Here is a 27,922-nt window from a genome sequence, read left to right on the forward strand (position 1 = left end):
ATGCCTGGTTCTTACTAAGTGTTTGAGGAGAAAAAATAAAAAAGATATGAGTGATGATTTGTTGCTCTCTCTTTGGAAAAGGTCCAGACTGTAGAATAGGGCTAAAATGCCAGGAAAGAGTTTGCTGCATAGAGGGAGGCTTATAATATTTGATTTTATACGTTCTCTGGGTAACATATTGTCTTTGAGATCCCAGAGAAGTCATTTCAGATCTTTATTCAGCACAGCCTCCTTGGTTTTCTTCTCAGTTTTCCTTATTTTTAGAAAGGTGAAGTGTGGTTCCCAAATTAAATCGTTACTGGGATGGACTCCAGCCAAGAAGATCCACGATTCAAGCCATAAGGCACAAGAAACGTAGGAGCAAAACAATGGAGTTTTATTTTGCATTTCATTTGGCAGGGTGAGGAGAGAGATGGCCCTGAAAGATTTGTATTCTTGCACAGCTCTAATGAATTTCAAAAGATGGTAATGACTATTTTCTCTTCTCACTTTGCTTAAGAAATAAAAGCACACCCAGAAACAGTGGAAATGTCAGGACTGCCAAATTTTCCCTAATTCCAAGTAAGGGTTTGTGTTTGGTGCTCTCAGGGATGCTTACAGTAGCATTAGCTGAAGTGGACTGATCCTTTACTCTTTTGCTGAACGTGCTTATCCCTGCTGCAGCTACAAAGGCAAAGCTTGCAGCAGCCTGGCCCCAAGCCAGGCTCCTCTCCCCAGTGTCCATGAGTTACATCCCTTGTGTCAGCTTCTCAACTCAGTGACCTGGAGCACTCTCCCTGGATGGGACAGTTCTGCATGGCTCCTCTGAGGTTGGTTTGCCCCGCAAAGCTTGCTACAGGGTGAAGGTCTAACACAGCCAGGGTATGAGCGTGCCCATGAGCCACAGAAACATGTGCCAGTGCCAGGAAACAAGAATATGCCTCCCTTCAACCGTGGCTGTGGCCAGATCTTCTGTGACGCGGCGCCGTGGAAAGCAGGGCAGCTGGTGCCTGCAGCTGGGGGCACGTGAGCGTGAAGCCATTTGCTGGTGACGCTCTCCAGGGCTGGGGTGACTCTGTCCCTGGCTGCTCCGTGGGCCGCCTGCCAGCCAGGCGGGACCTCACTGCTTCCCCAGCTGAGCCACTAAAGCAGCAAGATTTAGAAGTAATGATATTCAACTGAACTAATAATTAAAAATTAACTGTCCCTGCTAAACAGCATATTAAGCTGTGCCCTTACACTGGGAACAAATGTATCTGAGCAACGAAAACAAACAGCCAGCAAGCCAGGCTCTTGGTATCCTCTCTCCAGCTTTCCTAAAGGTGCTGTAAGCTTATATTGAAGTCACTTAGTTTCCAAGCACCATGGTGTTTGGAAACAGCATGTCCTTTCCCTGATCAGCTAACCTGCTGCAGGCATCGATGTGGAATCAGCCAGAGCCAACCCCTTTGGAAGCCAGAGGGTCTGCCACAGGCCTGGTCCACACTGAGCATTGGTGCACTGGGCATCCCTGATATACAGGGAGAGCTCAGGAGAAACAGCTTATTCCCAGGCAGTCATGCTAGAGCATCTCTCCATGTAACGTGTTGGGGTACTGAAACTCTGCAAAACACATGGGATTTACTTGGAATTGGATGGCTTGCACATTCCTCGCTGAATACGGTCTTAAGGCTCCATTTCCATAACCAAGGTGCATGCACCAAGATCCCTTTTGATGTCTTGAGGGACTCTCCAATAGATGGTATATAAGGCTGGCGGTGGAGCCACATGTCCCTCTTGCTCAGCTGACTGTCAGTTCTGAACCTGCAAATGGGGGTCTCTGCTTCAGACTGGTTTGTGGGAGATTCAACTCCTTGCTCACAGAGGAACTTCAAGCTTCCACAGCAGAAGCTTGGGGTTTCCAGGGAAAAAAGACCTGGATTCCCTCAGTGCCTCTTTTTTAAGCCTCGCAAGAAACTCAAGAAATGCCATTTATATTTCTTCTTAAAATAATGTAAGAGCCAGTAAAAGATTTCGTGTTGGAGGCAAAGAAAAATAACATGGGAGAACCTTCTAACCTAGTCAGCTCTCATTTCTTAAACCATCTCACTGAATTATCATTGGCCTAAGCTTATATTTTTCTCTTCCTCTCTTGAAAAATTTGAAGTTCAGGCATTCTGGGAATCATCTATTTTTAGATTATCCCCTACTTGGGCACAAAAATACAGCTATCACTAAGAACATTAAAAATTCTTAATAGAAAATTTTAATTGCTAATTTTGGGTAGCATGTTTATTCCAGGCCCTTTGTTCCAGAGACAGAAGCAGCAGAAAGGTGTTAAGCAATGCACAGTGCAAGGCTCCGGCTTGATGGAGACCCTTCCCCAAGAGGAGAACTGAAAACATCAGACCGATGTTGAAGAAAGAAAGAAGAGGGTATGTGCTGGATCTAATGATTGTAAGGAAATAACCTATGATGTTTACAGTCACTATCTCCAAAGGGGACCAGGACTGAACCTGAAGGACAAGACACTTGAAAAGGTGAAAAGTGAAAAAGCCGCCAATGGCACGTGAGCTTGTGAAAGGCCTTTTCCAAAGGCACTGCTGAGGCCAGATGATTCGGAGGATTCAGAGCATGACCAGCCTTTGATACTGAGTAATGGGAACAGCCAAAATTACATTAGACAGGTTTAAAAATAAGGTAAAACAAGGTCACATTCTCTCGTGCGTCGTGCCCAAAGTCAGCCACCAGAGAGACGCTTCTGCAGTGGAGAGGTTTAATTTGGGGCTCCAGGGTTTCCACAGCTTTACTTGAAAAAGTGGATGCATCCAAAGGAGGGAAGATGGTCACAAGGGACCATTTCATGAGTGTTGATGCTGATTCCCACATTAACTAGCTCTTCTGAGAGCCACTTGGCAGCCGTCATTTCCCGCTCATGTGCCTTTATGTGCTCCTACTTGCACATTACACAGAAGATTAAGTTAGACCTGGACCCACAAAACCAGGAATCACTCCCCAAACCAGCCAGGCTCCCCCCCACAACCTCCCTCCTCAGGAGCAGGGTCCTGCCAAGGTGGGAAGCAACCTCCCTCACCCATTTTCCAGCCCACCCAGTCAGAAATAAAAGCTGCCACACACACACACACACACAAAACATGGTTTCCTTTCATACTTTGTAAAGGTTTTATTTTTTATTATTATCTCCTCCTTTTAAGCATCCCTTTAAGGGTGAAATGAAGTCCAACCATTTACAGAGAAAATGATTTCAGAATGTACATTTGATTTATCCTTACAAAAAGTCCATTATTACTTGCTGTTTATAAATTACAGAGTGGAAAGGAGCTTTGCAGATGCTCTTATTTTCTATTTGATTTTATTTTTGGCAAGTCCACGGATTCTTTTGCCAAAGCAGGGTGTTCTGGAGCCACCCCAGGGGCAACACCACCAGTAGGTCCAGGTGGACCACAGGCTCAGAAGTGCTGCTGGACTACCTCCGGGATGAAACTTTGTCATCATCCGCACAGGAAGGAACAAACAGTGGTTTGAATTCTCAGAGTATTTTACATCCCTTCTTAATCCATTATCTGTAGTCCCCAAAGCTTTAAATGTCAGTGTATTGCATTAGAAACAGCTCTCCTTTCTTGGTGCTGGATCTGAGCCCCTCCTGCCACCCCCTTACCTCCAGCTCCCCCTCTCTTTCCATAATAAGAGCGAGATTTTCCAACATCTTAGAAATCAGAGTGATGATTTTTTGGGAGGGGTGGAGAGAACACAATGATGGAGGGATTCAGGATCCATTTTCCCATTCACTTCCCTCCTTTCTTGCCATGGTTCGAGGTCAGTGAAGCCAGGATGAGCCATCCCTTCCCTCTTCACCACCAGTGTTCACTAATAGGACCAGGAGTGACCCTGGACAGGTATCTTCACAGTGCAGAGGCATAGCAGCTGCGGAGACTGCTGGCAGGAGCTGGGAGACAGGGACAGAGCCTGGGGGATATTCAGGAGGGGAAAAGACACTACCATCTCACAAGGACACGCCAAGCAGCGCAGAGGGGAACAGATACCCGTTCTGCTCTGACACTCTCCCTCCACCCCAACTTGTACAATACCCAGAAGCCACAAGGTACCATTGTTTACCTGTCAGAGACCTAAGAGCAGCTTGGCCTGAGCTGCATGACAGCAAACACCTCAGGAGGACGCAGGGATCAGAGAAAGCAACAGTAAGAGTGGACGTGAGTGTGTTTTCCTTCACAACAGCCACACAGGCACAAAAACATACCATCTTTTCTGTCTGTCACTTGGGTATGGCATTACCCAGCCCTTCACAGGGGCAAAGACAGCCAACCTGCCCTGTTTCCTCTGCTTTAGCAAGCTCACCTGCTGCAGGTCCATCAAAGCCCACGTCCTCTCCTTCACTGCAGGCAAAAAAGGAAGATGACTTTCCTGGTCCACAGCCATGCATAGGCACACAATCCCTTTTTCAGGTGGGAAGCACAAAGAAAGGCAAGAACAGAGATGGGCAGACAGAAAGAGCAAGGCTTGGGGGTTTCACACACTGCTTCATCTACTACCTGGCCCTTCTTTGCATCAGTTAATTTGAAGGTGGAAAGATTCTGGGGAAGAAAATCAAGAGAGGCTGAAGAGAGCTGCAGGGAAAGGCTGGTGATGCTTTTCCTCCTTCCACATGCCAGCTTTGCTGCCAAAGGGACAGTGGGCATGTGGCTTTGTTGCACATGGCTGCAACAGCCAACAGACATTGGGCTCTGGTGGTCTGATCTCGGTTCCAGTGCACAGGCAGGACAGAGTTTTCTAGTCCTTCCTTTCTCAATCCTGAGGACCTGGTTCAGGCAAAATCAATGAGCCTCAATGCTCACCTCAGAGCTCAGCACTGGGAAATGAGGATCCACCACAAACCTGCCTTCTTTGCTGCTCTCACCACCCCACAAGGGTTCCCTCTTGTGGAGGTTGTCTGGGAGGGTGGCTGACCCCCTGAGCACTGGTTACAGATGTGCCAGCACAGCAGTGCAGGCAAGGCTGGACAGAGGGCAAACCACCACCCTGGGAAATCACTGCGCAAAAGTCAGCTTGCTAGTACCCGTTCCCTCCAGGGACAAGAAGGAAGATTTTAATGACAAGCACACAGGCTCCCTAAGGATAATAAACACAGGGTTAGCCAGACAAATTAGATAGAAACATTGACTGGTTTGGCCTTAAATCAAAAAGTGCTTAAGTGAGTCTTGAGAAACAAAAAAGAATGCATTTCATCTGTAAAGCCCCTTCCTCCCACCACAACAGAAGTCTGTTTTATATTTAATTTCCTAAGAATAAGGAAGTGAGTAAGTCTAGGAGGAGGACAGGGCCAGAGTCCTGCAGAAGAGCCCCAGCACTGCTATTCCAGCAGGACCTTCTCATCCTGCCCGAGGGGGCAGAAGGGAGAAGCAATTCAGAGGAAAAGATAAGAGAACGATGGAGTAAATAATGGAGGAGAGGCAAGAGAAGGCAACAGGCTGTAGTTCAAGAACAGGAGATGCAGATATTGCAGGCGTGGGCTCATCTGGAACTCCCAAGATACCTCAGTGACAAAACAGTGCACTAAAAATCCACAAGGATGCCTATTAATGGGAAGGGCTGGTATCAGAGGAGAGGCTGCTCCCACTATAGAAGAAAACAAGGTGCAGCCCCAGCACACATGCACTTTAGCCCCTGCTCCACGGGGCTCTGGTGCTGCCAAAACACCCAGGCACTGCCTTGTCTTTTGTTGTCAGGAAAGCCTGCCATTGGGCTTGTGGTGTTGTCACTTAGATAAAGCAAAGCCAAAGGTCTGAGAATAGACCTCAGGCTCTTTTGCAAGACTGAAAATGAGAAACAGCTCCTCCCTTCCATACTTTTCTGCTACTGAATCCCGGGAGCTAACACACACCTGCTCTTCTCTGGCTGCCCTGGGGAAAGCACGCTCCCCTTGTGCTGCAGCCTCAGTGCTGCTGCTCCCATCTTGTTCCATGTAGGCTCCTCCTTTGCCAGCTCGGTCCCCGTTTCTCTGTCATCTCTCTACACTAAACACCTCCACACAGCTGCTTGGCACAAAGACCCCATGATTCTGAAAGACTTCCTCCTGCTGCATCAACAAATCTGGACTTAGAAGAGCCACAGCTTCCCTTTGGGGAAAAAGCATTCTGCCTTCCAAAGCTGCCCTCCACTCAGTTCCCAAAGGAGCTTTTCTACCTGTGGGAAAGACACAGCATGAACAACAACAACAGAAAGAGGATCTTTTTCACCTAAGCAGGCATTATAGCACATGAGATGTGGAAGGAGCTAAGATACCCTTCATCTCAGTGTGATCAGAAAAAGATGTTCATCTTCATTCTGTTCCAGTCTTGGTCTTATTTGGCAATCAAGTTATTTTTATTGATGCTTTTCACTGCTCTAAAGATGGGAATAGGAAAGAAAAAGAGAGATACAAAGACAGGAATTAGGCACAAGGGTGGGAATGGGCTGGACAACACAGGAATGCGGAGCCCAGATGGGGTGAGTTAATGGCAATGGAAACCCTCCTGCTTCAGCACAGCTGGCCTGATTTCAGGGTCACTCCTCCTTATGCCAACATTTTCCTCCTCCTTTTCCTCCTATGATCCTCACTTCTCTGCTTGGTATGTGAGCTAGTCTTTCCACTGCAAGGCTAACAGGGCAAGTTTATCATGTTTGTCACCCTCTGTCTGCTACAGCCCAGGCACTGGACACCCTGTCAAGCCATCTGCTAGGGAAGGGTGGTAAGGGTGGAGACATAGATCTGCCTCCTCAATGAGCTGGATCAATTCAATACCATGACAGGCCAGATCCTGACTGTGCCCATCACTGTCAAATGCTAGACAGACATCCCTGCTCCCCTGTATGGTCTTGTCTGCATGGCCCAGGCTGCACAGGCTCTCTGGATAGCATCATGGTCCCAAAACAGTCTCATGGCCTAGGGTGAGTCTGCCCATGGCTCCATGAGCTCCCTCACACCTGAACAGCAGACAGATGGACCCTGTGCCTTGGCAGGCTCTGTGTTTCCCCACGGCACCCACTGCTGACTCAGAGCTTTGCCCTTCTCCTCTCCCTTTTACCCCACAGCAAGAAGGAACAGCCAACACATGTAAGCACCAACCCTGCAGCAGGCACAGCCCACAAGGCTGCAGAGGCAGCCAAAGAGGCACACAACAGTCCCATGTGTTTTAGCACTGCTCTGCTGTGAATTCCCCAAAAAGTCACCCATGCCAAGACGGGAGGTTGCAGCTCCCAGATCCCCCCATTTTCTAAAAGCACACATACCCAGGCCCAACTCTGTCCCCTTCCCTTTCAGTACTGGTAACGAATGCCCACGTGCATACCAAACCCATGCATGTTAGCACTCATGCACATAGGAAACCATGCACTTGTAAACATACACTCCCACTGTCTGATTAATTCCCCTGCAGCTTGTCCCAGCCCCAGCAGAAGCACGTACTGCAGGGAAGATGCTTCAGCGCCTTGTGGGCCAAGCCAGTGCAGTGTTGTTGGGGCAGGGGTGAAAAAGGAGTAAAAGAAAAAAATTAATAATAATTAAAGAAAAAATAAAATCATCTTTTTCCTCTGCTTCCTGTCTGCCTGCTCCAGGACTGGGGAGGACTCATCAGGGCAAGATAGAGCCCAGGACAGATGCATTGAGCCTGTGGGAAGAGGCTGCGTCTTGGGGAGGACACCTTGGAAGCAAAGGATTTCCCTTCTCCAAAATACCCTTTGAACATGGAGGTATACAAAAAATAAACGCATACTGAGATGCTTTTGCACATTCACTCATCCAAAAAATGCCTGTGACACACATCTGCACACGTGATCACTCGCATCGGTTTGTGCCTGCTGACTCACATGCTCACTGAATAGCTCAAGCTTGCATCTGTGCTTGCTCCAATCCACAAAGGACAAGGGTGGACAGGAGGAGCTGCCCTCTCTCCCCAGCCTCCTGCAGAGGAAAACCCACCAGCTGGATGCAGAGAGTCTCTCCAGCCAGCAGGAGAGGTCCAGGAGATGCAAGAAAGTCTTTATCCTACCACCAGAGTAGGTCCCTACCATCTCTCCTCCACCTGCCCAAGCCTCCCTTCATGTAAGTGTATCCCCAGGAATCACTCTGGGGTGAAGGGAAGAAGAGAAGGAAGGGAGGGAGGGCAGAGACCCCAGAGAAATGGCACTTCCCACCCAGAACCAAAGAAAACAAAGAAAGGAACAGATGAAAACACCCAACTCTTTCCCTTTGTTGTGAAGTTCTGATTTCCCACACGAGCCCCAGTGCCCTCACCCAGCACCCTCTACTTTTCGGTAGGGGTTCTCCAACAAGTAGCGGAACCGCTGGTAGTTCTTGAGCAGGTACTTGGGAGCATACATCTGCTCCTTGGGGTCAGCAGGAGGATACTCCTGAGTAGTACCATCAAACCAGCCACCAGTCCGGATCAGCTCCCGGATATAATTGAGGTCTCGTTTATCCTCGTAGTCACCCCAGCGGGGGAAGTCCCCGTTTTGGGCTGACACCAGTTTGAAGTAGATCCCCTCTGGGGTGAAACACCAGGAGCAGTGCCAGCCAGCAAAGTGGAGGGGGCTTCCCAGTGACCACTGCACCAAGATGTGTCCTGTGCTGTTCTCGTACTGCCGAAAGCCAGGCATGGTGTAGTACTCGCGGCGCCGCAGACGGATCCCGTCGGTCGCATAGACAGCCTGGAGCATCCCCATGGTGCAGCCCGAGACCACCTCCAAGGTGCCTGGTTGCTTCCAGAAGAAGCCATAGAGTGACTTGCGCATGTGAAAGGCGAAGGGCTCCGTCCAGCCGTCATAGAGCTTGAGGAAGAGCACGCCATCACGGGCTGGGATCTCATCGGCATCATCGATGATGAAGACATCATCCGGGCGCAGGTTGCGGAGGCGTGAGATGCCGTCTCGGGTGAGAAAGGTGCGCAGGTAATCGTCGGCAATCCAGCCATCCTGGCGGCCTCCAGGCGGGAAGTGGTCCAGGAAGACGTAGAGCACTTTGTGGCGGATGTAGTCAAAGGAGCCATTGAGGAGCATCTCACGGAACTTGAGGGGCCGCGGCTCTCCGTAGGCCGTGAAGTTCGACTCGCACACCACGAAGGCATCCACCACATCTCCCAGCTCGTGGAAGCGGACGTCCAGCAGGTCAAACTCATGGTTGACGTTGATAGCGTTGATGACACGCCGGGGGACCTCCCGCGGCACAAGGCGGTCCTTGGTGGGTAGGTTGGAGTACTGGACCACGGTGGGGACCCCGCAGCTGGGGCCGTGCCAGCCAGGCAGGCACACGCACTCCACCCACTTGCGCCGCTTGGTCCCACTGGCGCTCAATGGCTTGCGAGCTGGCCGCCCTGATGCCACGCCATCCGCTCGCTCCTCCAGCCGCCCTCCCACAGGTGGCTTCTCCAGCACCTTGGTGCCTGGTTTAAAGCAAATGCCACCGGCTTTGGTACGGACAAAATACTCTGTCGTGTCTTCTGGCAGTACAAACTCGGCTTTGTGCAGCTCTTCGCTGGCTCTGCTGGGTGGCAGGGGCTGGAGCAAGGGGGAGTGTGAGTACAGGGGTGTGCGGAGGAACTCTGCGCCCCCCGGCTCAGGGCTGACCTGAGGCGTGACGGGGGCATTGTTCCAGAAGAAGCTGGAGACAAGGTTGGGACTAAGCGAAGCCAGCTCCCGGGGGAAGGTGACATAGGAAAGGGCCTTGAGGAAGTGCAAGAAGGAGATGAGGCAGAGACCAGCCATGCAGAGAGTCAGAAAGAGCTTATGGCGTCTCATCTTCATCCTGTGGAAAAGCCATGAAAAGGAAAGTCACATTCAGTAGTTACTGAGGTGCAAAAAGCTTACCACTGGTAGAAAGACAGGCTGGGGATGGCAGAAAGCTGGTCTAAATTCAGCATGCATCTTCGAGACTTGAATCCAAAATACTCCCCCCACTCCTGCCATCTTCAGTGGGCTTTTTGCCTCGGCTGGGTTACACCAAGCTGAACCTCTCCTAGAGGAGTCACAGTCTTATAAACTCACAAAGACAAGAAAGGCACCGGTGACAGGGTAGAAAAATGGGAAACCCACAATAACAGGAATTCATGATCTAGTGAACTCACCACACTTGGCAGATTTGTCCCTATTCATCTATGGAAACAAAATGAACGCAGGCCTCCTCAGACCCCGCATCACCAGGGTGTTGGAGGAAGATGAAGAGAAAGTGGAGAGCAGGAAGGGTGAGACAGAGTAGAGGGTACACATCTGAAATGTCTTGAAGTCTTAAAGGACCGAGATCATCAGCCAGGCTGCCAGAACCAGGAAAACACCTACTCTCCCCAGATTATTTCAGTGTTTGCTCAACACACGCCCTGAAAACCACACTTGTTCCTAGGAAATGCTACACAGGTTCATGTGGGGGACAGGAAACAAAAATAAATGAGATTTTGTCACTTTTAGTCTTCTCCCATCCTTCTCAAATCCAATGTATTCCCAAATGTTGCCCATTGCTTTTTGTTTTGGGTACCAGACACCGAAGTTTTTTTGCATCTGGATCAAGGTGGCTAAAATAAACACCTAGCTGTCTCCACCGGTAATATAGTGCCATCGTAACAGAGCCATGTCAGGCCAGCAGGAAACCAGCAGCGCGGAACCCTTCCCTCCAAACAACATGAAATACTGCCTTCATCCTCTCCCTACACCTCCTCCCCTCCTCCAGCCCAGGCAGGGAGCACAGAGCTGCTGTCAGGCAGAGAAGTGATTGAAGACTACAGTCTAGAAAAAAGGGAAAGAAAAAAAAACAAGAGAAAGAAAGAAAGAAAGAAGAAAAAAGTAAGCTCACCCAATGCTTTGCCAAGGAAAAGAAGAGGCTTTGCCCTCTGCTCTTTAAGGAGGGGAAGGTTGGGGCAAAGGTGGGCAGGAGAACAAGGTCACCAAAAGCCCTTTGCAATGCGGAGGCTGTCCTCTCTTCCCTGGAGCATGAAACCCTCTGTGCAACAGCAGGCAAAGAGGCAGAGACCCTCTCTGAACCCCACACACACCACACGTACCACCGTACCCCCTCTACAACATGCTCCCCCATGGCAACTCTCTGCCATCCACCATCCCCTTCCAGGGCCAAAGCTCCCAAGAGACACCACGTGGCCCATGCCATCACTTACAAACCCTCCACCCGGCGCAGCAATGCCAGCAGCTCCTCTGCAGAAGGTGATTCCCACCCCTGGGGACACACGAGAGCTGCCCCACACAGGGGCTTGTCCTGCTCCCCTGCCCCACAGCTGACACGTGTCCCCAGGCAGGAGCAGAGGGAAGAAGAACCCAGCCCGCTGCCACTGCTTCAAAGGATATTAAGTAGGATACAGCAAAGTGCGTTTACTGATTAACTTGGAGGGAATTTAATACTAAAGTGAAAAGCCATAAAGCATTTAGACAGATGGCAACTGCCCAAAAGAAAACATATCTGGCTCTTTACAGATGGCTCCGATGCAGACTTGGCCCGAGGGGTTGACCGCGGTTATACCTTCCAGCTCAGTGAAAAGCTTTTCTGGATGCCTTGTGGTCACCTTTTTAGTGAGAACCACCATCCACCAACACTGTCCTCCACGCCCAGGTGGCAGAGTGAGGAGTCCCACATGAAGCTCTGAAGGGGGGGACCACAAGCCTGAAGCTGGTGGAAAAGTCAGAGCACTGCCATGGGAGGGGAGTAAAAAAAGAAGTAAGAAAAAGAGATTGCTTGATCCTATTTGTTAATGTTTATTGCAGCTGTTTATATACTTTGACATGGCAGAGGTCAGCAGAGGGACAGGGTCCTGGCTTCGCTTGCTCCCAGGAGGACATTTTGTCAGGCAGGATGGGAAGAAGGATACAGTGGCTCTCCTCAGGGGCCAAGGCAGGTCCTCATCTTCTGCATGCACCTCCATAGCTCCACAACCTGACCACACACACCCGGTTGCGGTCCAGCTGGTGGAAGGCCACCTTTGGGATGGCCCAGCCATAAAGGGGCTGATGTTCTCCTGTTCAAAGCTGTAAAGGACCACCTTGGGGCTTGCTGACAAGCTTTCTTCATGGGGACAAAACAAGGAGCTGCAGAAACCCCCAAAGCATCCTCTTGTGTCCAGGGTATTTATATTTCTTTTTTCCTTAAGGCTCTATTAATGTCTTGCTGGAGCAGTGAGATCACTTGCAAGGTAGAGGATTATCCAGTGCCTGTTCCTGGCATGTCACCAGCTTTTTGCTGTGTGGGGAAGCGAAGGGCACAAGGAAGCTGAAAACACTAAATTGACAGCAACTGGTTGTCAGGAGGAAGCGTCCCTTGCTGGTAAATTAGTACAGCTTTCCCCAGTCAGGCATCCTGCTCTTTCTCCAAGGCATCACATCCAGACATCAGGTTGCCCTCTCCGATGCTAAAACCCAGGCAAGATAAATGGCCGGTCTGCTCCAAGAAGGCAACCCCAATGGCTGCCAGGTCCTGCTGGTTTCACTCCAGTTCCTGCAGGACACACAAACGCAGGGCAGCCAGCTTCCTCTTGGCCAGCCCAGCCCAGAGGGCAGGTGCTAAAGGAGTCACACAAAGCACATCTCCATCTTCTTCCCAGACGGCTGTGATGCTCCACATGCCACGGTAAATTCCCAGACAAAAGGTCTTAACTCCTGACATTCAAACCACTTCCCTTTCTGGGATGTGGTGTGCCATGTCAACATAGCGGGACACGTGGCCTTAGGAAGTAAAGCATATTTTCCTCACTTGACATTTGCATACATCAGTATCCGTCAGGCTCAGCACACACAGCTCTGCAGCTCCTCATCCATTGGCAAAACTCAGCCGTGCACAGCTGCATTGCCTCCCTGCTACTGCTGGTGTGCACAGCCCTCCACTGCAGCTCTGCCAAAGCAAGCTGGCCCCGCAGTACCCTCTGCTGTTTTGCTGCTGACATGTCCCAGGGGGCAATTTTCCCTGCTCAGTTGTCTTTGTTGGGGATTAGGAACATAAACTCATTTCCTATCCCCTCCTCTAAAGGAGGGAAGCAAAGAAACAAGCTTTGTTCTCTTTGAAACCCCTTCCCTGGGAACCACCTCCATTCTCACATGCCAGGGATTCCTCTGCCAGGGAGTGGAGAACAGACATGTACCCCTGGGTGGGCTGAAGTGCTAAAAGCCATGAGTCGCATCTGCTTTCCCATATCCTCTGGTCAGCGCTGCAGTCAAAGAGGTGTCTTTGAGTGGTAGCTAGTTGGAGACATAGGCCAGCAGGGAAGGAAGATGTTACTGCCCACCATCCCCATCCAGAACATTTATGTATGGTGGAAATACGACAGGAGGTACCAGTCAGGGAGACATCTTAGCTTGTCATCAAAGAGCCCAGCTGATCTGTCACAAAGCAGCCATCAGTTACCAGGAACATAGAAAACAGCAAGAAGAGATATCTCCCTTCTGACAATTTTGAGTGAGGAGGGGGGGGAGAAAGTCAACTTGATCTCAGAGAAAGTGATCAAGTTGCTGTCAGGTTAGAAACAACAGCAAGAGCAGCTTTAATGTTCAAGTAGAAGAAAAAGCCAGGAGGAGTATGCACAGTCAGCTCCATTAAGACAAAGCTCTTTAGGGAACACGCAGTTATAAACCGCTTCAGCAACATTCGGTCTCAGCAAGACAAGCTGAAAGCTTCTTCTCGTAAGGGATCCCTTTGATATTTCCTTGCTTGACGTTACGTCTCTACCATGCAGGGGAAGGGCTTTCAGAGGAGGAGGGAAGCTAGAAGTGGTATGCACAGGAGTTATCCCCAGGCACCTGTTACCATTTTACTTTGCCATTATATCAAGTGACTGGTTGATTTATACTATCCTGAAATCATATCCTGATTCTTCAAGGAGCCAGGGAGAAAGATATGCACCACTAAGAGCTGGCAGTTCACCAGCCCTAATGTTCTCTTCTGGAGGACGCTGGCAAGAGGCCATGCGACAGGCCACTGCATGCATGCTACCCCACACTCCACCTTATCGGCATGGGACTCGTAGACTCCCTAGACCTCTCCTGTGGTTACAGGAGAAAAGCTGCTGCGGAGGACAAGTCAGAGCAGAAGCTTCTTTTTATCCCTGATACAGGAGATGCTCGTCTCCTGTGCCTAAAGTTACCCCATAACACCCATGGAGTACCATATTTGCTCATTGCTCAGACACTTTTAACACAAAGCAACAATTCACATTAGAATTACTTTCACATGGCCGATTAAAATCCAGCAGTGACTTCCATCCCCCACTCCACGCTGAGGGCCAAACTCTCTCTCTGCTCCAGCTAGAGATAAATGAACGGGCTCCACGTTTCTGAAGTACAAGGCATACCTGCCATCATCACAGTACCTCAGAACACTATAATCTCAAGTTACTTTTGTCCTGCAAACACCCACAGAAGCAAGGAGAAACTAGAAAACCTACTATTTGTCTACAACTGAAACGCTATAGACTAGCTCAGGGGCAGTAGGACTGTGCTTTGCTTAAGGATAGGAAGAGAAGATTACCCTACAAAGCTGGAGAGCAGGGAAAGCGGAGAGAAGCAGGATGTACCAGAGGGTTGCTAGGCCTCAGCATCTCTCTCAGGCGAAGGATGCCGTGGCCTTTCCAGGGGTTGCAAGCTAGGAGGACGTCAGTCACAGCACAAGGTGGTTTGAATGCAAGGAGGCCCGCATCAGCCTCCATTCAAGTTTCAAGGACAGAATGCAACATTCTTCTGCGACCTTCATCAGGAGCTGCTGCCCACAGCACTAATGCGAAACAGCAATATCTCATGCTATGCGTTTCCTTTGCAGTTTCAAGGCAACTGACCACAAGGTGACACTGACTTGCTGCCAGCACAACCAGCTGGAGCAAGCCATCCAGCACTGTTACTCTTCAAGTCAGGTCAGCCTAAGGGAGAACGAGGCTCTGTTCTAAGCATCTTCCCCCCCGCTTTCAACAGGGAGATCAGCAAAGATATAAGGCAACCACTCTCAACAGAGTGCCAAAGTAGCAGCCATATGGTGCCATGCCACAGCATCCACTTGACTTCCAGAGCTGCCATCCACGCAGTATTAATGGGTGGCATCAAGCCAGGAAGAAAACCAGATGGAAAAAAAAGAGACACCTAAAGGTGGGGTTGTCCTGGGAAGGGTGAGGAAACAGCTGATAAACAAAGGCATTGCCTTCCCCCTTGCCAGTGAAGGCAGACACATGAGGTCCATCACATCAACCACAAGCCTCCAGATGTGTGCAAGATCTTGCAAGGCCTCAGAAGATCAGTAGCATCTGTGGTCAAAAAGCAAGCCAGGTGTCTTCTACTATGCATTCCTGTGGAAAACCCAAGTGCTCCATGCCAGCAGCTAAGATCTACTGCATACAGAAACTAAGGCAGATGCAACACAAAGCCTCTGTCTTTTTAAGTACTGTGGCAGCTCACCTCTTCAGTTCCTGAAAGCACGGTACTTTTGGACTCCACGCTTCTCATGGGCTTTCATTGTTTCAACTGTTCTCTTGAGTGTCTTGTCCTGCTCTTTGGTGAACTAAGCCTTGGCTATTTCAGATGCCGCATCTCCAGCTTCAGTGAGGTAACTGTCCAGCTGGAACAAAGCAGCTCTTAACCCTCTGTACACAGTACCCAGGACCTGGAGGTAAAGTGGTCTTTGTTAACAGAATTTTGGCTCAACACTGATCTTCCATAAGTCAGCTCAATAGACCAGCATCTGAACACCTTCAGAGTCCATTATAAAACCCTCCACTCGAACAGATTGTTCCTACTATAACTACCATAATACTAATAGCAGCATAATTATATAATTCTCCAGCCCCCAGTTTAAAAGAAGATCTGCTCAGAGAAGACTAGGAAGCTCTACTAAAATCCAATAATGGTCTGTGAGACACTAATTTAATTTTATCCAAGAAGTATGTGGATACCACAAGGGTACAAGATGCTAAAGAAAACTTCAAGCTAGAAAATTCCACTGGAATCTATCAAATCATAGAATAGTTAGGGTTGGAAAGAACCTTAAGATCATCTAGTTCCAATGCTAGATCTTCTCAGTATCCTTCAGCTGTACTGGGCTCCCTTGTAACTAATCTCTCTCCAGCTAAAGCCAGTCTCAGTACAGAAATATCCATGGGTCCAGAAATACCTCAACACACTCTGATCCTTTACATGCTCTCGGAAGCCACGGTTTAAATTTCTTAGCACCAATCTGCTGGATAGAAGCAGCACCTCCTCTATCCTCTTCTCTCCTTCACTTACGCCTAATATCCTGGAAAGACTTTTCCTCAGCCCTGCTTACTGCCTCCTCAAAACATCTGGTTCCACGAAGACTGCTGTGATGGCCCTGGAGGTTGCATCACCACTTGGCTCCAAGATCAAGTCTCTCAGGACATCAGAGGATGAGCTGAGGCATTGCTCATTGCACTCTGTAGTACACATACACCAAGGCTGCAAGGTCCTTCTCCCAGCCAAATACAGTACTGCTGCTGCTCACTGCTCCAAGAGTGCAGCAGTTACGGCAGTGCGAAATGGAGTTGGCTAGTTCTTCTGCTTCTTGACTTTGGGATCTTACAGGGAAGGAATGCTCCATCATGAGATGAGGAATAGGAAAGGATAAAGGGACAAAAAAACTACACGAAGAAGCAACTTATGTCCTCAGACAGGCCATGGGGTAACTAAAGAAGTATGGAAGAACTCCCATCTCATCTCAGTGTCCTGCAGAGAAGGGTAGGACAAAACCATTTTGTCACAGGACAAAAGAAAATCATGCTTTCAGAGACCTCAAGTGAGGCATGTGGTAACACAGGCTGTTGTTTCATAGGTTCTCCCCTCACTCACCACCCCTCAGCTGTCAGTTGTGTGAATCCAAGTTGTCAATTGCGTTAAAGTCTGCTTTTAAAGCCAAATCAGCAGCAGATCTAGCTAGGTTAAAAATAAACTTCAAGAAAATGCTTAGGCATGGAAGAAGCGGCTGACCAGAAGTTCACTTCTCACCAAAACCGTGGTATCGTGTAGATACATCCTCAAGATGCTCAAACCTACAGGCCTTCTTTTAAGCACTGTTAATTTAACCAAACCTCTGGTGAGGCCCCCATTCAAATACCATGAACTAACTCTTCTCAGCAGCATCAGGGAAGGATTACATCTCAACGAGGGCTCTGGAAGAAGCAGCAGGTAACTACTTTCAAGGCTGATCCTGGCAGGCAGTGCGGGTTTGCCAACCAAATCCTGAGCACAGCACCAACAGGAGCACCAAGTCAGGATCACCTGTGGCATATGAGGCATGGACTCCAGTTGTGGTGCAACTAAAGGCATTTATTGAGTGAGCTTACAGGCTTTTATCGTATTCTGCCTAGCCATCATCAGGCAATGGCTTTACTGATCCAGCGCCTTTTCAACCAATCATATGCAACTGGTTTTCCAGATAAGGCAAGTGCTTGCCCAAACATGTTCTAATGTTCTAACATGTTCCTTCTACTGCTACAAACATTACAAGTGCTTGCAGGGGCATGTCATGAATAAGGCAAGTGCTTGCACAAACATGTACTGCTGCTGCAAGCATCGTTACTTTTGGCCCACAGTCACTCCTGGACCCTGGGCTCTGAGGAGCACATGGTAGCCACGTGCCACACCACGCACATAAACCCTGTGCAAAGGAAAGCAGGAGAGTCCCTGGGGAGTATGTAACAGCCCAAGCAACAGGGAGACGCAGGTTGGACCAGCCAGCCCAGAGGAAGGTGAGGCGGTTGCCCGGTGGGCCTGCGGGGAGGCAGCTGAAGGAGGAAGGAGGCAAGAAACACTTGATGCCATGGTGATGGGTAGAGTGCACAGACCCACGCAGGCAGGCAGGCAGGAACCACGCTGCCTCCAGCTATTTTTGAAGCGGGTGGCAGTTGTTTGTGCATCCCAGGGATAAAAGCTCTCCAAGACAGATCAAGGAGGGGAGTAATTAAACCCCAGGAAGACAATAAATAACGAGAGGCCATGGAACAGCAGCAAGATCCTAGCGGCCATGGAGAAGCGCTGGCCACCCATTCCCGCCCTCTTTCCTCCCCCATCCATCACCAACCACTTGGGGTTTGGCAGTGTGCTCACTTTCCCACAGTAGCCGATCTATTACTGTTTAGAAGAGTATTCCCAGCCTCTTCCTTCCCCTCCTCCCCTCCTTTCAGGCCACAGGGGTCCCGCTTGGCAGCCCCCAGATCCCCCTCTTCCCTGAATGTCTGGTGACCAGCCAATCCCATGCAAAGAGCATTAACCCCTCCTCAACAGGAACAGCCGGAGAAACCTGACTCCATGCCGAGAGGTTTCTCCAGGGTGTCTCTCCCTCCTTCCCATCCCCTGCTCCCTCCACACTCCCCATTCTCTTGCCTCTTGACCCTTCCCTTTTACTTCCAAAACCTAACTCCAGCCCTGGGAGTGTCACGTCTTCCCGAGAACGTTACACGAACGCATGGGCATTTTTCTTGGACCAAGAACAGACCCTTATTTATTTGTCTCTTCTGCCTTTGTTCTTCATTTCCTCTTTCAAGACTTAAGCAAGGCCTGGACACAGTGCCGCCCGGGTCCCCCGCTGCCGCTTCACTTTCCTATTATTTTCGGGAAGAAAGTGCTGATAGGCAGAGAGCTCTTCAATGCCTCGCCCTAAGGCAGGAGTAAATCAGCTCAGACTCCCACCTCCGGCGTGGACAAAGGGCACAGGCTCGGGGGCTCTGCAAAGCACCTCGGGCTCTGGCTTGCAGAGGCAACCCCCTGCTTATGTTATCCTTCTGACTGCAGCATCACAACCCCTCGGATTAAATCCACACGAATCAAACCTTCAGTAACAGCTCTATGCCGGTAACAGGCATATGGTACCACGAAAAGAGGCAGTTTCCCAGAATGAAATCAAAAGCCTCCTAATGCACTTCACTCAGGGTCACGTAAATCTCTCTCCTGCCTCCCACAGATGGCTGGATCTTGTTTACAGGCATTGCAGTAGGCCTGGGTCTCAACAATATGTTTACTTCTTCTGTACAAACATTCCCTTTCACTAAGCAAAGCACTACCCTGATCGCCAGATTACACCAAGTGGAAAGATCTGGGAGCAGGTCTACAGGGAAAGAGGGGGAGAACTATCTTCATTCTGGACATCACACATGTTCTGGGGACAATTTGCATTCCCATTCTTCCCTTACATGGTTTTATTTCTTGAGAAGGATACGGAGAAATGTTGCATTTAGGCAGTTGCCAACATCTCCGGTGAGGTAAAACCATTCAATGAAAGAATAGGTTTTGTTTCAGGCTGAAGAACCTGAAAACCATGCCAGGGCCAGGTGGGGCAGCATGGCTTGTCCATGGCTCATCTGGTGATTGTCTGGCTAACTCCTCCCCAAATGAAAGAGCCACAAACTGACACCATACAGAAAAAAAACAGTGAAGCATTTCTGCTCAACAGTGCAGTAGACAGAGCAGTTCACTGCCACAATCACTTGATTGCAGGCCAAATTCTTTTCCCTTTCCACCCTCAGCCCTTTCCCTCCCTTCAGGTCTTCAGCAACACAAACATTTATATTGAATTCGGTTTTTGAGAAGCTGCCACATCCAGGTCAAGAAGGAAGGAGAAAAGGAACACCAATGTGTGAGCACACTGCGAAAACTGATGGTGGGCAAGAAGGACGTGCAAGGCAGAGGGGGAGCCATGGTCATGTTGAAGTCACCAGGACAAACAGGGCAGGAGCGGGACAGCCCATCTGCATGGTACAGCAACCTGCCACAGTGAGGCGGAAGACCAAGAGGCATGATGCTGATACCTAGCTGGGGTGGGTGCTTAGCCTGCCCAGCTCATCTTCACAGTGCTCCTCTGCTGCGAGAGCCTCTGTAAAACCTGCCCCAGTCTCCCTCTGCCCTCAGCTGGCTGCTGTTCAGGGTTCAACCACTGAGAAGTGATGGGAATTTCAGCTGTGCAGTTTGCTGCTCAACCACCTGATCTTTCATGTCTTCAGGTCCTGATAAGCTCTTGTAAGGTCCAACGGACCGTGTCGTGCCAAAGCTAAAAAACACTTTGGGAGGACAAGGTGGACCTTGGAAGGGAAAAAATAGGCTCTCAAGCATCTGAATATTTTAGAGAACAGTCCCAGTGATCTCTGCCCCAGACACTCAGCACTGTAATTGAATCAAGGGACCAAATCCCACTGTCTCCAGCTTGACACCATCTCCTTACTGCAAAGACATGGCTCTGAACTCAGGAACCTCTCACACAGCCCCAAGTCATGGAGATGCTCTGCACTACCACACACATCCCTAAGTGATGTGGAAACTAGAACTGGATTTTCAGGGCAATTCAGCTGCACGGAGGCATATGTGAACAAACATGGGCAGAAAGGAAACCTACAGCACTTCCTCATCACTAAGTGGTAGACTCTGGATGGCTGACAAACACCCCTTCCCCCTCTTCCCCCAACACGCATGAGAAGCGAGAAGACTCTGTTCCAGAGCACAACTGCACTATAAATAATTCAAGAGACTTCTAAATTATGCAAAAGCAATCCCGTCATCCCCTTGGCCAAGCTGAATGCAGGTGTGGTCAACCCTTGCTCTAGAAGTTGCTGCTACACAGGGATTTCAAGGCCACAGAGGCTCCGTGCCAATAGCACATATCTGAAAGCACAATGGCCACTTACTAACAGGCTGGCTGCACCAAACAACAGCACGACAGGAGGCATTTGGGGACATGGGACTGATGGGGAAATAGCAATTCCTTCAACCCACCTCTTCTCCAGGGACCTCATATGGCCCCGAGAGAAAAAGCAACAAATCATGTGCCCTTCAAGTGAAGCTGCTTGGTACATCTCGCCTCTATTGATCATGGTTACTTGGCGAGAGTGGCAGCCGGACGGCACCGGCACAGTGAGACAGGGAGGAGAGGACTGCCAGGGCAGGTGGGAAGGAAAAAAGGGAACTGAACTACTACAGAGGCAGGAAAAAAGGAAGTTCTGTCAGCACAAATAACGTACAGGGAAGGCTGAGCTGAAACCAGAGAGAATTACGGTCTGCTTTGCTGTCCCACTCCTTTGCCTTTGGGAGATACTGCCTCCCTGAGTATCAGGGCCACAGAGGTTTCCCTCGGCAATGGGGTCATTAAGCAACAGAGTGCAGCTCACACTGATCACTCCAGGGCACCGCTCTCCTGATTTACTCTGCCCTTTGCTCTGCCTCACAGCCGGCCCTGGCACTACAAGCTCCATGAAAACAGGACTTCCTCACACACAGCAAGCACCATCCACTCTCAGCCCCTATGCAGGCAAACCCTTCTCCCAAAGCCCTACCTTTACCCAGCTCCTGCAGCCTCCGAGATCTGTCCATGTGCCCAACACGCTCAGTCTGCAGAGGCCTCTGTCCTCCTCTTTTTCCCTGCTGCCCAGCTAGAAGCATTTCTGCCAGAGGAAGGAGGAATTGAAAGCACTACCATAGCCCTCTCTTCAGCCTCAGCACAACCAGCTTAAAACCTCAGGGCTCTAGCTTACCTTCCCCTTCTTTCTTAAAGGGCTCAGCATCTAGGACAGAGACTCCCTTTCATGTCTCTTTGCCATGCTGTCTCTCTTGCTTTCTGTTCAGTTCCAGGATCTGCATGCTGAAACAGGGGATCCTAACACCAATAAAGTCAGTGTAGCAGATACCTGCTTTTAGATCATAGGTTTCACAGTTGCTGAAGCCGTTATGCAGCACGTCTAATTTGCATTAGTCTTTCAGTATGCTTCAAATCTGCTCGCTGCAGCTTTGGTATCATGCAAGACACAACCAGCAATATTCCAAGATAAAAATTACCCCAAAGCCTTACAGAGATGACAGAGTTTGATTCTGCTCGCTAACCCTGGCCCCACCTGTAAGGATTTACACACCAAACGGGAAAACAGCACTCCGAGGGAAAGGCAGCAGGGAGCTGGGATTATAGATTAGGCAGTAGATCAAGAAGGAGGTGATATCTGCAGTGAAAAGGATAGCAGGATCCAAGCAGCGACCAGAACGTTATCGATAACCCCTGGCTCAGCACCGCACCGGGCTGTTCTCTGGGATTTCTGAGACGCAAGCACAGGAAGTGGTGCGTTTCACACTGCTCTCCTGCTGAGCCCCCGACTGTGCCAGCGGGGATGTCGCAGCCTTGCTCTGTGCCTCAGTTTCCCTGGATGGGAGATGGGAGAGACTTCCTCTGCTTCAGGTAAGGGGCTTGCTTAATTAAAAGAAGCTTAATGGGTATGCTTTGAGGCCCTCAGAGAGAAAACTTGTCATAAAATGCAAGACACAGATAATCCTCAGGAAGAGGAGCTGCCCCCACTGCCCATCTCCGGACAGCCACATCCACCTCTCCTGCTGCTTGCATGCTTACGCATTACAGGCTGAAAACGCATGCTGGCAGAGTTCTGTCTGGTCATACCCAACAGGCATGCCCGATTTCTTGGAAAAGAAAAATCCCAAAGAAAACATTAAAAAAGCCTATCTTAACACAGGCCTGGGCACTCCCTTAGCTGTGGAAACTGGGAATATTAACCAAGCCCATAAAGCTGCCTATTCAAATTGGGGGGGGGAGTGGTCTGTGTAATCTTGGTATGAAAGGCCAAGGCCCCCACAGTGAGCAGCTCAGTTAATTTTTGCCATTCTAAAGCAGGGAATAAAGCTTGAGAACAAGCCCTTGCTTTTTGTAAGGCAGCCAGTCCCCTTTATGCTGCTCCTTCCCTCAGCCTTCCTGATGAAAGCCCAGAGTGCAGTGCTGCACTCCCTTTCACCTATCAGGTTTACCAGGCAAGTTTCTGAGCACAAATACACCCACCGTGTTCCAGGTGTTCAGAGGTCTGAAGAACAGGAGGTACCTGTTGTGCTTCAGGAGGAGCTTGAGGGCAGTAAAGGGTTTGCACTGCAGGGAGCACAAAGTCAGGAAAGGAAGGTTTTTTGCCTTCCCAAGAGCTGCAGCCAGAGTCCGTTCCACAGGCATTCAGGTATGGAGTGCTCTTGTGCACCCTACATTGCTGATCCAGTATGCAGCATCTCTTCCCACCTCCTCCCGGAGAAGGGATAACTCAGCAGGCCCAGGACTGCACCTCTGCCCTGGCTCCTGGGACAAGCATCTGGTCCTGGCACTCCATACAGCACTGATACTGCTGCACAGCCCAGTCCCAGCAACACAGTCACCTAACTCTACCAAAGCACCCCAACCTGACCCAGAGCTGCCCACAAAGCCCAGGCTTGCCCCCTTTTCTGACCTCTTTGCCAAGGCTCCTCAAGGCCAGCCCGCAGCACTGACCTGACAGCACAGTCCATGTGTGCACCACAGATATGTCACTACCTTTCCAAGAACCATCACGATGGAGAACAGGAGGCATTCCTCAGATGTCCCCTTGTATTGCACTGCCCCATGTGCCTACCTTCCCCAGATTCCACATCCCACTGTAACACTTTGTTGCAGGACCACACGATGCCATCCTGTCCTCAGGAAGAATGCAGTGCAGCCTGATCTTTTGTTGCAGAAATAATGGGTGACAGTGACTGTAGGGAAAAGCAGGTGGGGACAAGTAGCCACACTTCACTCCTACTGTCAGGGCTGACAGCATGAACCAGCCCTTTGAGGCACCTTACACTGACCTAAAGACAAGAAGACTGCTCTTGTGCCAGTCAGTACCCCCTCCGCCTTCCTCTCTGCCAGAGCAATTGTCAGCAGTACCAGCCTTCGTTAGCACCACCTCCTCCAGCTACATCCCACTGATTGGGTCACGGATTCCAACAATGTACAAAGGGCTCATTTTAGAGCCATGAACCCCACCTAAAACCTAGGCAGCCTTTAGGAATGAATGCTGGCCCAGCTTGCCCCATCTATCCATTATGAAATTCCCCTTCTTCCTCCCTCCACATTTATGATCCAATGCAGGGGCCGGGGGAACATGTTAATTTGTCATAGCAGGTGCACTTTAAAGATGCTATTCTCAAGCTAAGAGGAAGCTCAGACACAGCAAGCCGAAAACTCAGCTACGAGCCCTGCCACAAGACTGAGTTTCTCTCTCTGCTTGCTGACAGGTCAAAGCAAGGGAGGGACTGAGAAACTTCTAAGGCGTCCTTCACAGATTGCACATACACAATAACATCTACACATACTGTCCTGAACCACTGCTGTATCCATGACTGCTTGTAGGTAGTATTTATGAAGTACTACAAAAGTGCATGCATTCCGTGGTAATTGTACCAAGTGCATTGCTACATGCACCCAGCAAACACCCACTGATGTTTGTCACACAAGCTTCCCTTGAAGGCACGCAAGCAGCATGTACATCAACCTGGCAGGCCACAAAGTCACACTGTACTTAACCAGCTGCACGTGGGAGAAGGAGGAGGAAAGTAAACAAGGTATATGGGAATTGCATGAGCACACAAACTTCGCAGGTACGCTCCCCAGGGAAACAAACGAGGTGTATCTGTGCACACTGCCATGTGCATGGCCTAGGTTAAGCAGGCTCTGTGACCACAGAGCAGCTCCAGCAACCCTTCAGACCAAGCTATCCTGGTCTCAGGCACAAGTACTGTAGGTAAGTGTTTACAGTTGTTAGCATCCCCTAAAGCTAACATCCATGCAAATACACGTGCTATATTCCACCTCCTCCTCTTCTTGACCTCCTTGCTAAGGCAACCCCTGTGTGCCATGCAGGCAACTTTTTCCAATCTTACCACCATCTGCAGGGAGAGAGGGAGGCAGGTAACAGCTCAGCCCCTGAACCCAGTTTGGAAACGGTCCCCCACATTCTGGGCACCTCCAGTGGAGAGGAATCTCAGCAGCACTCAGAACCAAAGGTGCGACAGCACAAAAAGCAACAGCTAGGCCTCCACACTAGGAACAGGGCAAGAAAACTTGCCTGCAGGTAGCCAGAATCCCTCCCCTCTCCGAAGGATATAATTGCTATATCCAGGGCATTAATAAACAAGCTATGCAGGTATCACTGAGAGTCCTCACAGGGAGAGAACATTATACCTCACAGTGGATTTCTTGCCACTACTGCAAAAATCACCTGAGGGTGTAGAGTAGCTATAAATCTTCGAGGGACTTTTATGACCTGCAGTGGCAGAGTCGCAGCTTCACTCCTCTTCTGCAGTTCGCAATAGCTTTCATTCAAAGCTTGCTTTATAACACTTCAGGGAGGCTGGAGGCTCCCCAGGAATAGCTCAAAGGGCTACTCTTTGCCCACCCCAGCTGGGAGCACACATTCCCAGCACTACACAGTTGCTACAGCTGTGTTTAGGGGGGTGTGTGGAAACTGGAGGTGTGCTGGAGGACAGGTAACCTGCTGGTTTCCCCTCCCCTCTGTGCTCTCTGAGGGTCAAGCAGCGGCACACCCTGCTTGATCTCAGCTCTTCCCTGAGGAGCTGGCAGCAATCAGGTTTCAGCAACAGGGATTCTGAAGTGCTTCTTCCAAAGTCACAGCTGGACTCGAACACCATTCTGCAGGTGGGACCTACAGAGCACGAGAGCCACCCTTCAGGGAAGGGACATGGAAAGTTCCTGCTGACTCACACCCTGCCGGAGTGGGGGAGACAGGGGCAGGAGTAGGTGGGAATCTGAAATTCAGCTTGCAGAGGGCTGGGGGTTCCTAGCGACTCAAGTCATACTTGTTAACAGTGGTGCCACCGAGTGTTTTCACAGGCTTGAACTTCCCACTCAAGGGGAGGGATTTGGAGTTAACTGGAGGGCCATTCTCTAGGAAGGGAGGTGCTCAGCACCCACGCTGCGTGCTGGAGACAGGGCAGGCTCTCTCCTGACCCAGGCTCTGCCCTAGGGTGGGAGGGAGAGCGTGAGACCCCGGCTTTGGCTCTGGGAAACAAGGGCTCTCAGGAACAACCCAGGCATGGCTCACAGAAAAGCAGCCTGTGGAAATCCCCAGAGGAAAATCACGGGCTAAGGGTGCTCTCCATCCCGCGCCACACTCCCTCCCTCACTGAAGAAGCCTAGAGCTGCAGCAGATGCCGTGTTCCCCATCATCCTTGTCACACTTACCCAGAGAGCAAAACTCACAAGGACAGAGCTACGGCAGCCTGTGCCACTCCAGCAGGACATACATCTATTTCCAGCCCGCAAACGACCTGACACCCCTTGCACGAGTGGAAGAGAGAACTTGGGTACCCGCGTCCCTTTGAGGCCAGCCCCCAACGCGGGGACTGTAGCAATGTGACACAGAGAGGGATCAGGGGGAGAGGGGCCGTTTGATGCTGATCATACACATGTATTTGTATGTATGTTTGCCCTCCTACGCACACACTCCTGTTACTCCTTCTCTCTTGCTGCAGGCTTGGCACGCATCCCCAGCCCGTGCCCTCCTCGCAAGCCGAGCATGGTCAGCAGATGGGCCTTCGCTGCAGTGCCCCGGCCAGAGGGTGCCTCTATCCCCGGCGAGCCAGCGGCTGCGGGCAGGGGGCTGGCAGCATCGCCTCCCGCCTCCCTCCCCACCGCCGATGCTCCCTAGCAGGGGATGCCGGGATTATGGGGGGGGGGGGGGGGAGCGTGCGGGGAAGCGAATATAAAATAACACTAATATAAATAAATAAGGAGCGGGAGGTGGGGGCTCTCCGGGGAAGCCTCCCCGGCAGTGCCCGCAAGGGATGACGCCGCACCCCCGGGCCGAGGCACAACTTGCAGGTGGCGGCAGCAGAGGGTGGGGGACGGACCGGGGAAAAGGGGGGTCCCGCTGCTGCTGCCCGCAGCCCCGGGGCGGCTCCACCGGGGAGGGCGGGTGTGCGCTGCCCCCCGCCGCCCCACCACCCGCTCGCCCGCTCACTCACTCACCCCCGGCCGGCTCAGCGTCGGTGCCCGCCGGGCCCCCGGCGGGGCGAGGCTGCCGCTCGCCCCCGGCCCGCCCGCCGCCCCCCGGCATGGCTCGGCGCCGGCCGCGGCGAGGCGAGGCGAGGCGAGGCAAGCCCGCAGCCCCCCGCCGCCTTCCTTCGCTTTCCTCCTCCTCCTTCTCCGCCGCGGAGCGGAGCGGCCCGGCACCTCCTCCCGGCCGCGGGAAAGGATAGAACAGAATAGGATAGGATGCGATGCGATGCGGAGCCGAGCCCCGCCGGCAGCGGCGGACAGGGCTGCAGCAGCCCCTTTTGTGCCGCCCTCCCCGCCAGTCTCCTCCCCCGGCGCGCCCGCCCGCCCCCCCGGGGCCGCCGCCGCACGGCCCCCCGGAGCACGGCCCGGTCGCCCCCCGCGTCCCCGCACAAAGGAGCGCCTTGTGGCGGCGGGGCCCCTGCGGTCCGTGGCGAGGCCGAGGGTGCTTTTATTGAGCGGGCTGCGGTAGCGAGTGCCGGGCCAGGCGGTGACCCCCAAGGATGCTGCGGGGTCGAGGCAGCGCCGCGGTGCCTCCTCGCAGCCCCGGCGCGGCCGTAGCATCCCTCCCCGTGTCACGGCGGGCGGTGGGAGGTCAGGAGCGCTCGTGGTTTGGCTGGAGGGAGGCTCAAGGCGAGGTGGGGATGTGCGAGCTGCCTTGCCCAGCGACATCCAGGAAGTTTTGCTGCGGTGCCAGAAATAGAACCTGCGTCTGCTGACTCCCGATCCTGCGCCCCAGCCGCAAAAGCTGCCTTTTCTCTATTCAACTTTTCCCTGCCTTCTTCCCCATCAGGTCCATCCTTGGAAAGGAAAGCTAAAGCCAAGCCAACCCAAAACAACCCCCCCAGACCGAACGGTACCGCTGCAAACATGATGAAATGCAAGCACAAGACCTCAGCCCTTGTGGCCAACAGCTAACGGGAAGTCAAAAGGATGCAGAACCAGAGTACACCCTTCCTTATGTTTTGATGGGAATTTAGCAGAACAGCGCATTGAAACAAAGGCACCGGTGCCAACACCCCTGCAACCTGCCATTTATCAGATGGGCAAGCTGGGCAACTTGCTGGGGAGAAGCAGCTCTGTTCTGGGCAGATCTTGCAGCAATCCAAAGGGGATGCACAAGAACCTGCCCTGCAG

The 27,922-nt window shown here is 51.2% G+C and overlaps 1 protein-coding gene across 3 annotated transcripts; it reads right to left on the reverse strand.

The window, feature by feature from the left end:
* Positions 1–3,117: 3,117 nt before the first annotated feature.
* MGAT3 (beta-1,4-mannosyl-glycoprotein 4-beta-N-acetylglucosaminyltransferase) lies at positions 3,118–26,980 on the reverse strand. 3 transcript variants are annotated; one of them, XM_061363374.1, is made up of 2 exons: positions 26,759–26,980; positions 3,118–9,775 (listed from the first exon to the last, which is right to left on the reverse strand). In XM_061363374.1, exon 2 carries the CDS (start codon positions 9,772–9,774, stop codon positions 8,266–8,268), a length of 1,509 nt encoding a protein of 502 aa, XP_061219358.1. In that variant the 5' UTR covers position 9,775; positions 26,759–26,980; the 3' UTR covers positions 3,118–8,265. The 3 variants fall into 3 exon arrangements, with proteins under 3 accessions (XP_061219358.1, XP_061219370.1, XP_061219366.1); XM_061363386.1 differs by lacking the exon at positions 26,759–26,980 and adding an exon at positions 21,468–22,009; XM_061363382.1 differs by lacking the exon at positions 26,759–26,980 and adding an exon at positions 21,270–21,444.
* Positions 26,981–27,922: the final 942 nt, after the last annotated feature.

This window comes from Neopsephotus bourkii, unplaced genomic scaffold (genome assembly GCF_033783945.1).
Source record: "Neopsephotus bourkii isolate Nb327-2 ecotype Australia unplaced genomic scaffold, CSIRO-AGI_Nbou_v1 NB_107, whole genome shotgun sequence".
Classification (NCBI taxonomy): Eukaryota; Metazoa; Chordata; class Aves; order Psittaciformes; family Psittacidae; genus Neopsephotus; species Neopsephotus bourkii.